The sequence below is a fragment of the Macaca mulatta genome, chromosome 2 (assembly GCF_049350105.2).
Source record: "Macaca mulatta isolate MMU2019108-1 chromosome 2, T2T-MMU8v2.0, whole genome shotgun sequence".
Lineage (NCBI taxonomy): Eukaryota > Metazoa > Chordata > Mammalia > Primates > Cercopithecidae > Macaca > Macaca mulatta.
In genome coordinates this window covers 102,886,622-102,902,928 of record NC_133407.1, presented here as the reverse complement: position 1 = coordinate 102,902,928, position 16,307 = coordinate 102,886,622, and the positions used below count along the sequence as shown (strand labels likewise).

The window sequence follows — 16,307 nt, the reverse complement described above, 5'->3', positions numbered from 1 at the left end:
AGCCGACTGGGGGGAAGAGTGGGGTGCGGAGCGGGAGGGGCGTGCCCGGAGCCGAGACCACGCGCTGTGCCCAGCCGTGCCGCGGGGCTGGGCGACCGCTCACCTGGTCTTTTGGCAGGCGCAGCAGATCCAGTCCTCCTCTTTCTTCTGGTAGAAGCAGCCGCTCTTACAGATGCTGTATTTCCGATCCACTATCTCCTTCTTGGAATTGAGGAAGGTGAACGGCGGGCAGCAGTGTATGCTGAAGTGCTCGGAGTACCTCTGGTTTTTGGAGAGTCTGGGACCCTCCTTGGTCGTTTTCTGACTCATCTCACTGGAAATCGCCGATGCAAGGAGACGGAAAGAGACATAAAAGCACATCAGGCAAGGGAGCCCTCTACTCAGGAAGCCCCCTGCTACTCCCATAGTCCAAGGTAACATTCAGGGTGGTCCTACAGAGCAAAACCCTGGAAGGGCAACTTTCCCCCAACTCCGTGGAAAGGAACTCTACTAAGAGTTCATTAATTTTCATTTGTGTATTTTTTAAAATCCTGTTTTCAAGGAGAGAAACATGGGCTCTTGTTTTTCTTATGTTTTAGAGACCCGTGTAACGTGTAACATAGGAAAACATTTAAAACCAAACATATTCTTGACTAAATAATATTCTAGAGTTGGGAAAAGACTTTTCTCTAAAAAGCAAAAAAAAAAAAAAAGGTTTATTGTTATTTATTAAAACAATCATCATTCATGCAATAAAATAGTACACAACAAGGAAAAAGAACAAACTGCTGACCTGCTGACATACATCAACACATTTTGATCTCACAGACTTAATGTTGAACAAAAGAAGTCAGACATAAGAAAACAAGCTGTATGACTGATTTTATATGAGGTTGAAGAACGGGCAAAACTAATCGATGGTGCTAGAAATCGAGCATAGTTATATTTGGAGAAGGTGGGTTCTGACTCAGAAGGGGCAACAGGGGAACTTGCTGGGGACTGAAAACATTCCTTTTAGGAATGTGACAAATGCAGAAATAGTCCTACCTAACACTACAAAGCACCGAAGTCCACAGGGGACTTACGTGACTATCATACAACAAGAATCAACATAGTTAATGGGCATAAACTGGATACTGAGAATGTCTCTGCTCTCAACAAACTCAGAGTCAGGTTGGAGACGCAGATGTGCAGTATGTAATTACAAAACAGTGTTATGGTGACCAATACAATTGTGTACAAAGGTAAAGGAAATCATGTGGATTCCTTGAAGACAGAACCTATTATCTGGGTTTTTAAGGATAAGTACAGAAAAATAACTAAATAATATTGAGGGGATAGTTTAATTTTTTCGTCTGTTGGTGTGGTTGTCTTCTGCTATAAATAGAAATGACAGCTGAGAAGCAGGTAGAATGCAGTTACAAATACATTGTTTTTGCATCTCTGTGATCATCCAAATTGTGTGTCACATCTGTTATGGATGTTAAAAATATTCTTTCCCAATATCTCACTTGATTTTATCACGCAAAAATAATTAGTTTTATGTAATTAAGTATCTTAGATCTTATCAAAGGTTTTATATTTTTCCCAGAAAGTTTTCCCCACTCCATCAGCTTTTAACATACTCATATGCCCCATTTTAAATGAAAATCCTCTCTGGATCCTGCTCCCATGTCTTTTTGCTTCCCTATTACCCTCCTCTTTTGTATAGGCAAAGTTCTTGAACAGTTATTAATACTTTTCCCCTCCATCTTTGCATCTCCCCCTCACTCACTCATCAGTGTAACCACTGTGGCTCCTGGTCCTTTCCTCCCAAGGAAAAATGACTCTACATAGCTCCCCAGAGACCTCCATGGTGCTAAACCAGTTGTCTTCATATTTGGTCCCCATCTAAACTCTTTCCTTTCCTGTGACACCACATTCTCTTAGATCTCCTCCTCTATCTCTAGTCTCTCCTTGTCCATTTCCCTTATAGGCTCATCTGCTTTTGCCAAACCTTTCTTTTTTTAACCCTAAACTTTTAATGTTGGAGTTATTTAAGGTATAATAAATACTAAATGATAAATGAAGATAACTTCGCCCATTTAATTTAACATTTATTATACACTTTGGTTTTATCTGGCACAGCGCTCAGTTCACATACTGGACACAAAGCTAAATCATGCTTTGTCCAGTCCTCAAGAAACTTATCCACCAGTGGGAGATACAGGCAAGTTTAAGTGATTAGAATGCACATAATGTGCTAATGGCCAGAAAAACCTCATTTACTGAGACCAAATAAGTACAAGTCACTGAGATAAGGAAGTGGGTAGATCAGATAAACATCCTGTTCACAATGAGCTCACATTGTAGGTAGAGGAATGTCCACAGACATCAGTAAGTGTGATACAAGGCCAGCATGCTCTGGAACATGAGAATGTGCTGACGCAATGGCAGGAAAAGTCCACAGAAGAGAGGGCAATATGTTGGGCTAGAGAACAAGGTGAAACTTCATGGGCAGAGGCATTTCATCTGGCCAAAATGAGGGCTTGGGAATAACTGATACCTAAGCAAATACACAGTGAATTGCATTACCCCCCAAGAGCCCTCATCCTATCTACACTGCAGAATTGGAAGACGTAATAGAGCTAGGACACAGGCAGTGAGGCAGGTGAAATGTCTAACCTGTGTGACCGGGAACACAGTCATGCCATCAGCTAATCAGAGGTCTAAGTAGATGAGAAGGAGGGAGATCATCTCATTGGTCTGAGATACCATGAGTTTAAAGAGCCAAGGACATCCACAAAGAAATGGGCATTCTAAACTCAGGACCTAAAGCTCTCATCTTGAGAGCCTTTCACCTCATGGAAGGGGGCAAAACTTGGTCATGGATGAGATACCTGTGAACTCAGCGAGGAATCGGTCAAGGGAAGGCTTCCAGGAGGAGGAGTGGACCTGCCTTCAAGCTGTGGGAAGAAGGAGTAATGGATATTCAGAAAGGTAGGATGAGTAGCAGTCTCCTAGGAGAGAAATTACTGAATTTTCAAAAGGAGATGATCAGATATATTCAAAGGAGCCCTTTATCCAGACAGGTATGTATAGACCAATGAGAAGCTGCAGCTGACTTATAGGGTCAGATTCATTGCAAAGACCCTAAACGTCTGCCAAGCCCTTCCCCAAGTCCTACATAGGTCGCTAAGTTCATCTAGAGTTTCTCCTTCCATGAGAAATAATGAAATGAAACACTTTAGGACTAACCTTCAGGAGTAATTTCTTCAGGTTCCCAGCACATACAGACTGTTACTCAACTCTTCAAAGGCAACTCAGACATTCCCAATTCCTCCGGCCTTCTAGGGTCACCTTTTCCAAACGGCTCAGGCACCCATCACAAATAACAGAAAATCTAGCTCTTACCCCAACTGTTTAAGAAATATGGGATAAGGAGATTTGAAGTCCACTGTGACTCTGAATTCCTTCCCTAAATGAATTCTCAAATCCCACTCAGTGCTCCAGCTGATGTAACGCCTGGGTCACTGTATGCCCATTTGCACTCCCGCCCCGTCATTTCTTCCCCCGAGCACTTCAAGGGAAAATTGTTTCTTACTCCGTGACAACTTCCCTCACTCCCTGTCTCCCCTGACCATGTCCGGCAGGGGACAGCATCACCTCCAGTTATCCATCAATGCATGGTCCTGAAGGAAAAAGTAATTCCCTTCCCTGGAAGAACCTCACCATTCCCAGCACAACCACCTGAAAATGCATCCAACTTTCAAAATAATATTTTCTCCCTCCTTTAGTAAAATGTTTATATTTTGTAAAAGACTGGTGGGCGGATCACGAGGTCAGCAGATTGAGACCATCCTGGCCAACATGGTGAAACCCGGTCTCTACTAAAAATACAAAAATTAGCTAAGTGTGGTGGCACGTGCCTGTAATCCCAGCTACTTGGGCGGCTGAGACAGGAGAATCGCTTGAACCTGGGAGGCGGAAATTGCAGTGAGCCGAGGTCACGCCACTGCACTCCAGCCTGGGCGATAGAGCAAGACTCCATCTCCAAAACAACAACAACAACAACAACAACAATGAAAACTGGCCTCCTGTTTTCCCCGGTGGCAGAAATACAGCACTTAGTTGGGGTACCTGGTTAAGTGGTTCTATATACTGCCTCCTCAACTGTCGGCTCCACGCCACCCTCCAATTTAAAAACGTTAAGCCCCACATGCTAAATGAGAGTCATCGTTTCCTAACACACCAGGATTGCTAGTAAATTCCTTGGAAATACAGGCTGTTAAATTAAGTTTAGCCTAAAGCCACATCCTTACATATTTTAAGTTCCGCCTAACGGTTTATTTGTACATAGTAAACTGTAACCTAACTGGATGTGTACATTGTAACTGCGTCTTATACCAATCACAGAGTTTTGGTCAATCACAGACAGCCAACTGTGTTCAAATAAGGCAAATTCCAGCTGTAACCAGTCCAGCTGTTTCTGTACCTCACTTTCGGTTTCTATTTGTCACTTTCCTTTTTCTGTCCATCGATGTTTTCTGACTGTGTGGCGGCCCTGGAGTCCCTCTGAACCTAATCTGGTTCTGGGGACAGTCTGATCTGTGAATTGTTCTTTGCTGAATTAAACTCTGTTAAATTGAATTTGTTTTATTAAAGTTTTTCCTTTAATAAAGCAAATAACTAACAGTGAAGAAGTAACAATTTACTGAGCACCATTGTGTATGGTTGTTTTGCATACTTTATCTCGTTTTATAATGTGGCGTTATTAACGAACTAAAGATGGAAAGTCTAAGGAACACAACTAAATCCATAAGCCAGTAAGAGGCAGCAAGGGATTTGAATCCACATCTGTGTGACTCCAACATCCCGAGGACTTTAGCCAGGTCCAACACTGCTTTGTGCTTCCTATAGACTCAACCCTCCTCCCAAGGAATAGGATTCCAGGTGCTGGGCCCAGACTAGACTTCGGGGGACTAGAGATGGACCCAGGGGTAGGATAAGGCTCAAAGATCCATGGGTCTATGTCCTAGGGTAAGAAAGACTGAAAATTGGGGAAACAAATCACTCCAGAAGAGAAAGATAGAGAATGGAGTTTGGAGGCTTCACAATAGAAACCAGGACTTCTCGGCCAGAGCCAGAAGGGTCCCTGTCCAGGACTAGCAGTAAGCTTGGGATGGGCCCTGAGGGAAGTGTGACCCACAGGCACTTCTGCAGCTCCTCCCCTCCAGTCCATTAGTGGATTAAAAAATCTATATTCACTGCTGAAAGTTAGAAAACTCAGATGGATGAAAATAATATGCCCAGTGCGGTGGTTCATGTCTGTAATCCCAGTGCTTTGGGAGGCCAAGGCAGACAGATTACTTGAGGTCAGGAGTTCAAGACCTGCCTGGTCAACATGGTGAAACCCTGTCTCTACTAAAAATATAAAAATTAGCCAGGGCAGATGCGGTGGCTGACGCCTATAATCCCAACACTTCAGGAGACTAAGGCGGGCGAATCACCCGAGGTCGGGAGTTCGAGACCAGCATGACCAACATGGAGAAACCCCGTCTCTACTAAAAATACAAAATGAGCTGGGCATGGTGGTGCATGCTTGTAATCCCAGCTACTTAAGAGGCTGAGGCAGCAGAATTGCTTGAACCCAGGAGGCGGAGGTTGTGGTGAGCCAAGATTGTACCATTGCACTCCAGCCCGAGCAACAAGAGTGAAATTCCATCTCAAAAAAAGAAAAAAAAAATGTAACCGGGCATGGTGGCAGGTGCCTGTAATCCCAGCTACTCAGGAGGCTGAACTCAGGAGGCAGAGTTTGCAGTGAGCCGATATCATGCCATTGCACTCCAGCCTCGGCAACACAGTGAGACTTTGTCTCAAAAAAAAGAAAAAGAAAATAATACAAATTCATAAATTCTTACCCCATGGTTAGTCACTTGTAAAATATGTTAACTTTTTTTCTTTGAGAATATTTACATGTAAATATACAGTTAATAAAAAGTAGGACCACACCTTACATATTGTTCAAATTTATATTATTGAAAAAATTATTCACTTTTCAAGTTTATGTTATCTGTAGTGTTCTCTTACAGTTTTTTTAATTTGTAATAAATCTGTAATTATAATCTTCTCTATAGTTTATATTCTATATATCTTCTCTCTTTTTTTTGAGTACTTTTGTCAGAAGTTATCTACTTCATTTTATTTTCAAAAGTAAGGAAGTGGTTTTCATCTTTGTTCTTTTTTCCCCCAATTTACTCATTTCTGTATGCACTTCTTTTTTTTTTTTTTTTTTTTTTTTTTTTTTGAGACAAGGTCTCACTCTGTGGCCCATTCTAGAGTGCAGTGGTGCAATCACAGCTCACTGCAGCCTCAACCACCTGGGCTCAAGTAATTCTCCTGCCTCAGCCTCTTGAGTAGCTGGGACTACAGGTGCCTGGCACTACACCCAGCTAATATTTTTCTTTTTGCTGTAGAGACGGGATCTCCCTGAGCTCAAGTGATCCTCCCACCTCAGACTCCCAAAGTGCTGGGATTACAGGCGTGAACCACTGCACCTGGCCTATAATTTCTTTTCTTCCATTTTCTTTATATTCGTGTTATTGTATTTTTTCCTTATTGAGTCAAATGCTTCATATGTGTACATTTATGGCTATAACCTTTTCCATTGTACAACTTTAGCTGCATACCACAAATATTAAAATTATTTTTAATCTTCATTTTAATTATGGATGAGTTCTTCAATTCATCGGTTATTACAAAATCTATTGTAAAATTTCCAAATGTATGGACCTATTTTTGTTACATTGGCTCCTAATTCTAAGGCAGTTAGAGAAAGCAGTCGCTATGACAATGACTCCAACAGTTGTTCATATTTGCTTCATGATCTTGTTCTACGTGTGCTTGCAAAGACTGTGCATTTCTGGAAACAATCTGGGATTGTCTAGTGAGGATAAAAATGTGCACAAACTGTAGTCTAGCAGTTTACTCCTGGGTGCAGCAGCCATCTTGGACCACAGCTCAACCTCACAGGTGAAGCCACTTTCTGTGAGGTGGTGGAGCAAAAATACCAGAGGAGCCTGAATCCTGGAGGACTGTGGAGTTTGCTGTTTCTGGCCTGGACTCTTGAACTCTGAAGACCTTTTACATGAGAAACAAACAAACTTCCACCTTGTGTAAACCACTATTATTTCTGTTACACGTAACCAAATACATTCCTAATTGGTTACACTCAGTTTCCTGTAATAATAAACTTAACTCAGAGGGGCTTTGAAAATATGAAATGAAATAAAGTAAATAAAAAATTGAACCTAGCACTGTAACTAATGTAAATAACTTACTTAATAAATTATATTTTCCTTTCGCTAATGAGGATTCATTTAAATGACCTATCTAATCCTGCTGAATTTTTTAGACACACTCTATTTATCTCACTGTGTATCTCTGATGATACTTAAGCATTAATCACATATTTATTTACTTTAGTGGTTAAAAACAAATTATAAACACTGCATGACGTTTTCACAAAAGATACCGCCTAATTGCAAGCAAAGGTAATTATGAACTCTGGCAGGATGAAGAAAAAAAACAAACTTGAAACTGTAAAATATAATCTTCTCCAGGTTTCTATATAACTTAAAACTAAAGAGGAGAGAAAAGTGAAGCAAGTATTCAAAGAAGGAGAAGAAAGTGAAGGGGAAGGACCCAAAGAAAGGAGAACAAAAATCTCTGCACCATTTATTGAGCACCTAGTATGTTCCATATGCTTTATATCTAACATTGCTTTGGGGAAAACAACCCTCCAAGTAGTTCCTCCTATCCCCATTTTACAGATGAGAAAATTGAGGAAGAATTTAAGTGAAATCCCCAACATAATACAATAATAATTTTAAAATAGCAAACTCATAATGGTTAATATGACTAGTAGACTGCCTAATATCCACCCTCCCCTTACTCAGTAATGAACCTTGATTTTGTTTGGCAGTATATATGCCTTGTTTAATCTATACAATTCCCCCATATGACTACATTCTAGTCAATGAAAAGTAGGCAAAAAGTCTATGGGAAGATGACCTTTCTGCAATAATAAGGCTTTTTATTCAAGAAAGAACCCTCCTCTGGTAAGTGCATCCAGCCCAACCCAATCATTCCTAGCCCCCAAGAGACAGGACTATTTCAAGCCTTTGGAACTTGTCCCATAGGGTTCCTTCCCCTGTCTTTTACCACTTAACAGTTGCACAACAAATGCCTCCATTGCCTTGAGGTTCAGCTCAAAGTGAAGACACTCCCTGAGAGCCTTTCCAGATCCATCCCTTCCCCCAAAGAGTAATGATCATACCTCCTTCCTTTGTGTTCTGTGAATAATTCTAGGAAAGCATCTAGAAACTCTAGTGCTACCCTTACTGTTTCACTGTCTCCTTAAATTTTTTGTCCTTAATCCTGTTCAATGCCTGATTCAGAAGATGTTTGACTAAAAATGAGAGAATGAACAAAGGGTGTCTTTCACAACAGCTGCAGAGCCCTTAGCCACTTATTTCCTGTCCCCAGATGCTCTCTAGCAGTCCCATGTTCCACTGGGGACTCTGCTCTGGTTCAGGCAAAAATGTCTATTCAACAGAGGAAGGGACCTTTCTAACTAACCTTGAAAGTTATAAAACTGGGCTCTTTATGGGAAAAAGAAAGATTTTGTGAACACACTATATCTTTTTCTAATTCATGCAAATTAATTAGCTAACTTTAATCATTACATACACATTTCATTACACGTCCTAACGGTGGCATTAAGCTCTATGTAACCACCAGTGTCATAGTATCTATAAACACAGCTTTGCCATTCCCTAAAAAGGCTGCAGGAAGAAATTAAAACAGTATAAAGTGGATTTTTTGCCCTTCTTCCCATCCTTCCTCCTTTCTTTTTATCATCTTTTCTGAAAAAAGCAATTGGGATGTGGCATAATCATGTCATGAAAGCCGCAGGTGACCCTTAGTTCTGGGCAGTCCTCTGGAAAGGAAAGAAAATGCAAGTGGTAAGCTGAAATGCTGCAGCCCACATGCCCCTTCATATCTGCATGGCATCATAGGAAGTCAGACATGTAAATGGGTACAGAGTTTGCAGAATGAAAGGTAGATGCAGGTCAATATTTCGAAAGCAGAATAGTCTTCAATTATTTCACTAAGCTCCCTCACAACCATGAGCAAGGGTCTGTTCTTCTCTTGGTATAAAGAACTCAACATGGGAAGAACAGGAGACATAAAGAACTCAACATGGGAAGAACAGGAGACAAGCTTTGACCTTGACTATGCACCCAGGACCTGAACCCTATGCGAGAATAACACACTGGCTTCAGATATCAAAACCTCCAAGGGAAAATAATGATCAGTCTCCAGATCTATTATATGAATTAAGGAATGGGATGTTTAATATATACTTAAGAAAGAAATTTCAGGTTAATAAAGAAAGCAAGAAATTTCAAATTTATTCAAATCGAGATCGATTTTACCAAAAAAAGCACAACTTTTTTTTATTTATCTGTAATTGTGGGATTGATGTGATATTACAAGCCCAACCCATGATGAATGTTGGCTGAGAAAGAAAGTGGAAGGGAGAGAGCAACCAAAACTCTAAGTTTATAGTGCCTTGGTCACTTCTAGCTGAAACCATCCCTTCCTACTTCGTAGTCAAAGTTCAGTTCCCTAACATGACTATTTCTCACCTCCCTCTCTTCCTTCTCAGGGTAGATAAGAGTATGAGAAAGCTGAGTATCTTCATGGCAATGAGGGAAGGGGTGACTGGTCTGGGTGGTGTCCTCTGCTGGGCCTTGCCATGGGGTGCCTCATCTGGTCTACCCACCTTTTAACATGAATGACACACATTGCATACTCACCACTTGACCCAACCAAAGACACTGGTCATCAGGCTCCTGACTCAGTAGCCTCCTATTCTGGTCCAGCTGTCCTCTCAGCTCCTTCACATCTATTCTAGGAAATGTTTGTTTCCCATACATTATGAGTGGGGAACAGAGAGCGTTATTCTGAGTCACTGGCTTAGACAGCCTCCCAACAAAAGCTGTGCCGTCACTCATAGTCACGCTGGATGAGGCTGAGGGCAGCCTTTTCTAGAGGCTTGCAGTGCCCCCACTACACTATTCCTGTTGCAGTGTGTCACTGCCCCTCATACACACACAAAACAAATTTAAACATATCTGGATGATTCTACCACACCATACCACATCCCCCACCACGGTTTTGAGGTTTCATCTAAAAAAAAGAAAACAAATGTCTGCCTCCTTAGCTTTCTCTCTCTCGCTTGCTTTCTCTCTCGTTTCCCACTCTTCTGTGGGCTAGAAAAACTCTTCTCTCTGCTTTCTCCTTCTCTCTGGCAAAGACTCAACCTCTAGCCTACTCTCTTTTCACCTTCAGGCACCAAATCTGAGGCTCAGCTTTCTTTGCAGAAAGGACATGCATTTTACACCACCGAGGAAACTCAGTGGTCTGAGTTGTCTGGTATGATTCGTGGTATGTGAGCTGCCAGACAATTCGAAAGTAACGATTACAAAAACCAAAAATGTATTGTTTTGCTATTTCCTAAATCATACCCATTGAGAAGCATAAGTTGTAAATAATAGCTTATAATAGTACTACTGATGGAGAGCTCACTGTGAATCAGGCACTCTTCCAAGTTCATGACATTTATTCATAGATTTAACCCTGGCAATAATCCTACGAGATAGATTACATTTATCCTTATTTTACAGATGAAGAAACTGAGGCCCAGAGAAGATAAGTAAATAAGATAAGCACAACTTATGATTGACCAATGAGATTAATTGTCTGTTATAATCCGTACCACTCTGTTCACACAGGGGAGATGGGGCCTCAGTGACATCATCAATTTGTCATTCACAGTCCAGAGGATGACATCACTGCGATATACCTAACACTAGAGAAAGGGTGAGGATAGTCATAATAAATTACCTACCCCAAGCCTCTTTCTTTGTTCCCACTTTAAAGAACAGAATGGAAAAGTGTTTCCTTCAATGACCTAAGAGTGTGCTCCACAGGACAAAGAATTCCCCCCATAAATTCACAAAGTAGAAAACACTTGAGCAAATAAGGTCTTGTTCTTCCTAAGCCTTCCTTTTCCTTTTTCTCAGTTCCTTCCAGTACATGGCTGTAATTTCTCAAAACCCACACCATCACCCCATGTGCCTTCAAATGATTAGAAAACACTGTAAGGAAGAAGCCAGGCACAGTGGTTCACACCTGTAATCCCAGCACTTTGGAAGGCTGAGGCGGGCAGATCACCCGAGGTCAGGTGTTCAAGAACAGCCTGGCCAACGTGGTGAAACCCCATATTTACTAAAAGTACAAAAATTAGCCAAACATGGTGGTGCATGCCTGTAATCCCAGCTACTTGGGAGGTCGAGGCATCAGAATCGCTTGAGCCCAGGAGGTGAAGGTTGCAGTGAGCCAAGATCACGTCACTGCACTTCAGCCTGGGTGACAGAGTGAGACTCTGTCTCAAAAAAAAAATGAAAAAATTGTAAGGAAGAGATGGAAGTAACTGGGAATTACAATTTTCATAACTGGTTTTAAGAACAAGATGAACTGTCTAACATTTAAAATATTGAATTTTTTCAAAGCATGAAGAATTAACTTTGAGTCTTAAAATATTTATCAATCTTCAATGAGTTTCTGTTAAACCTTGCCTCCATTTCACAATTTAATATTTACTCTTTGAATATCAATGCCCTTGAGAGCAATAAAATCTTTTAACCTTTCATTCTGTGAAGAGAAACAAAATAAAATATATTTTCAGTAAGAATAATAATATGCACGAAAAATTGTAAGTGGAATTTTACTAACTGATGAGGACGGGGGGGATAGTAGGAAAATCCCAAACTTTATTTCTGCGTATTCCCCAGAAACAGGAGTGGTAACAAAATTACCAAAACAGAAAAAGTGAAGCATTCACTATTCTTTATCTTTCCTAAAGTCAGCCTAGCTTATTAAAGAACAGAAGATGAGAGGGGAGATCTTGCACATTTGCAAAGTATGCAAATACAATGTAAGCAGTAAGGATTTGATTGTTATTTAATTATTAATATTCTTATAATTAGCTAATTACAGAAATATTTTATAGTCATTTGAAGACCAACTGAATATTAGACATCCATTTTTAAAGGTGCGTATGAAGAGGTTGTATTGACAAAAGAAAATACTTCTATAATATCAACTGAAAGCAGCAGGAAACTAGGTCATTAACTATATGGCAGAAACTCGGAGTGGCCAGCCATCCCAGCTGAAGCCAGTTAACCGTCAATGTGGTAGTCAGCTCGAAGGAACTTACAGCTCCCTCTGTTATCCTCAGTCACCTCCAGAGGTAGCACTCTCACCAGGGGCTGGGACAGGAGCCAGGGAGGGAAGCATACACCCAGATCCTGCCTTGAATAGGTGAGATATATTAGTACCCTGGAGAGCAATTCTTGGTGCTAATTTTAAGGCTGACAAGGACCCCCTGAACAGTAGGTAGGAGCTACTGAGACAATTTATGTATGATCACAATAGACCCCACTGACAGGAAAGGCAGATGATATCAGTCTATATGTGCAAAGAATATATACATAAGATAACTGAAGGTAAAGGCAGCCAAATACAATACTAACAGTCATCCATTTGAAGATTTATTGAGTACCTTTAAGTGCACATAGTGAACAAGACCAAGAAGGTCCCTATGCTCACAGAGCTTAGGGTACAGAGAAGAAGACATTAACAGATCATCTCTTATCCCATTAGTAGTATATCCAATGTATGACTGAAATGTGATTAGGGCTCTAAAAGGAAGGAACTGGGTGCTAGGAGACAATATAGAAATGAAACAAATTTAGATTAGAGGGCTAAGGAAGTATTTCTGAAGAAATGAAATTTAATTTGAGATCCAAAAGATAAGTGGGAGCCATCCATACATGAGGGAGAAAACAGTTACAGAGACAGACCTTGAGACTTGATGTCCCCAAGAAACCAGAAAACAGAGTGGCTGAAACAGAGTGAGGGAGGGGAACATTGAAGCTAGGGGCAAGGCATGATCAAGACCAGACAGGCCCTTGAAAGTGAGCTAAGGAATGGGAAGGATAGGAAGGTGTTGAAAGGTCTTGACTGAAGGAGATATATCTTCATATTTAGGTTCCATGAAGATCACTCAAGCTCCTTGCAATATAGATTAGAAGTAAGCAGGAGAGGAAACAGGAAAACCAGTGAGACATGACAGAGACTTTGACAAGGGCAGTGGCAGTGGAGGTTGATTTTAGAGGCAAAATTAATAGAACATAAGGACAAACTGGATGTGTGACTTGTTGTAAAGAATAAGGCAAGGATGATTGTCACACTTATGACTTAAGCAAATGCCCAATGAAGCAATTTACTGAGGTGGGGGAGACTGCGGGGGAAAAGATAAGGGTATAGTTTTAAACATTTATGTATTCAACAAATATTAATTGAGTACCTACTGTGTTCCACATGGGTTAAGCCTGAGATGCTTCTAAAGGTCTAAGTGCTGATGGTGCCACCTAACAGACTAGTCTGGGATAGGTCAGAGTACAGCATAAGCAAGAAAAGAAATCTAACAGTGAACAGGACAAGCAGACAGACTGAATGTCAGCAAGGAAGCACAGACATTCAGGATGTCTCCAAGAGAAATTAGGTAGACAGTCAATCATTTTTCTAAGGTGGGGGAATGGTTTAGGGATGGGGAAGAAAGAATCAAGAGTTCAATCTTAGACATGTTCATTGTGAGATACTTCTGAAACCTCCAAGTGTCTGTAGAAGGGAATGATTGGTCATGCGGATTGAGAAATCTCAAGAGAGAAGGGCAGAAATGAATTGAACTGTGTTTCACATAAAAATGAGATTTACAGCCAAAGGAACATAGGAGAACACCCAGGGAGAGAGGGAGTATGGAAAAAAATAACTGAAAAATATTTTATTTACAATAGCAACAAGAATCCTGAAGTACCTAGAAATAAATCAAAGACTAAAATGTATGGATTGTTTTGACAAAAAATTTCAAAACTTCAGTGAAAGTATAAAAGAATGCATGAATAAATAGAAGGAAAAATTGTCCATAGATAGAAAAAGATCTTTATCATAAAGATGTAAACATTTCCGAAGTGAGTTCATAACTTCATGCATTTCTTACTAAAATCACCAAAGGTCTTTTGTGGTATGTGATGAGCTGATTTGATGGAAGGGCAAAGGAAAATCAAAGGACTAAGAAAATTCTGGGGCCGGGCGCTGTGGCTCATGCCTGTAATCCCAGTACTTCGGGAGGCCAAGGCAGGCAGATCATGAGGTCAGGAGATCAAGACCATCCTGGCCAACACAGTGAAACCCTGTCTCTACTAAAAATACAAAAAATTAGCTGGACGTGGTGGCGGGCACCTGTAGTCCCAGCTACTTGGGAGGCTAAGGCAGGAGAATGGCATGAACCCGGGAGGCCAGGCTTGCAGTGAGCAGAGATCACACCACTGCACTCCAGCCTGGGTGACAGAGCAAGACTGTCTCAAAAAAAAAAAGAAAAAGAAAAAGAAAATTCTGAAAAGAATGACAGGACTTTTCATACCAGATATCCAAACACATTACTAAGCAATAGTAATTAAAATAGTGTGCCATTGCCCAGAAACAGACAAGTGGAACAGTTCTATTCAAAAATAGAACTCAGAAACACATCCGTATTAACAAGAGAACTTGATATATGATAGGAATATTATTATAAATTGGTAGGGGGCAGATGGATTCTTCAACAAATAATGTTGATAAAATTAACTTGCAAGGAGAAGTGATTACATCAAAATTAAAAACTACTGGCTGGGCATGGTAGCTCATGCTTGTAATCCCAGTATTTTGGGAGGCTGAGGCAGAATCATTTGAGGCCAGGCTGGAGTTTGAGACAAGCCTGGGCAACATAGCAAGACTATCCCTACATTTTTTTTTTAATTAGCTTGGCATGATATCACATGCCTGTAGTCCCAGCTACTCAGAAGGCTGAGGTGAAAGGATCTCTTGAGCCTGGGAGATGGTGGTAGCAGTGAGCTATGATCACAACACGGCACTCTAGCTTGGGCAGCAAAGCCAGACCCTGTCTCTAAAAACAGAAGTTAAAAAACAAATAAAAGCTACTGTACATCAAAAGACACAATAAACATAGTCAAAAGTTAAGGAACACTGGGAGAACACAACACACATAATATACAAATAATTCCTACCCAGAATATTTAAAGAACTCTTACAAATCATTAAGAAAAAGCAACCCAAAAGAAAATTGGGCAAATCATATGAAAAGGCAATTTACACAGGAGGAAGTCACGGATGACCCATAAGCATATAAAAATACATTCAAACTCATCAATTATCAAAAAGACAGAGATTATAACAATTGATACCATTCTACAAGAATCAAGAAGATGGGTAAAAGTTAAAGAGCCTGACATCAAGTGAAGAGAGTCCGTAGACAAACAGGAACCCACACACACAGTTGGGGAAAAGCCCCTTAGGAGGAAGTGGCTGGAAGTATAGTATGTACTTTCATACTATACCCTACACATACACTACACATATGTATAGTAGCATGGATCACAACAGAGGGAGTATTTTTATTTATTTTATTTTATTTAATAGAGTCAGGAAATGGATGGACTACCCTAAAAAAAGACAAGAAGAAATTAGAACAAATACCTTAGAAAAAAAATTACAATAGCAAACACGTGGAATGAGATACAAACCAGGCACTGTTCAAGGGCTTTACGTATTTAACTTATTTCATCCTCATAACCTCATAATAGCCCCGTTTTGCAAATGAGAGATTCAGAGAAGTCAGATAACTCAACCAAGATCACAGAGCTAGTAAATGGAGTCCCAGGACCCCAACAAAGGTAAACTAGAATGTGTGCCTAACCCTGACACTATGCTCCTTCTAACACAGCAAACTTGAACAGGAGTAAAGCAAATCATACAGACTATTTTACAGACTAAAAGGATTATTTTATACAGCTGAGGTTACAAGTTGAAAGACCAGCGCTGGTATAGAAGAAAATATTCCAACATATAAACGTATAAAGTTTTAGTAACCAGGATGTTTACATTAAAAACAAACTGTAAATTTAAAAGAAAAGTAGACAAATGGAGAAATAATAGAAAATGAGGTATCTTTTATAGCTAGTAATCATATTACAAATATTCTTAACTATGTAGTACTCAGAGAAAGGCAAAGGACAGTAAGGAAGCATCGTTTGTGTCCATCCTGATTGGTCCTCAAAAACAGGGGAAATGACGTCAGGTAGGGGGGTAGGGGGAAG

The 16,307-nt window shown here is 40.5% G+C and overlaps 1 protein-coding gene across 17 annotated transcripts in view; it reads right to left on the bottom strand.

Moving 5' to 3' along the window:
* MOBP (myelin associated oligodendrocyte basic protein) overlaps nt 1–16,307 on the bottom strand; it is a 58,775-nt gene that overhangs the window by 26,196 nt on the left and 16,272 nt on the right. For 9 of the 17 annotated variants that reach the window (XR_001443044.3, XR_003726949.2, XR_013413431.1 and 6 more), the window contains exon 3: nt 104–313. Coding sequence is in view for 8 of the 17 variants with exons in the window: in XM_077990987.1 (XP_077847113.1) it covers nt 104–309 (206 nt within the window). In the remaining 9 variants the exon portion in view is untranslated. 17 annotated transcript variants of the gene reach the window in all.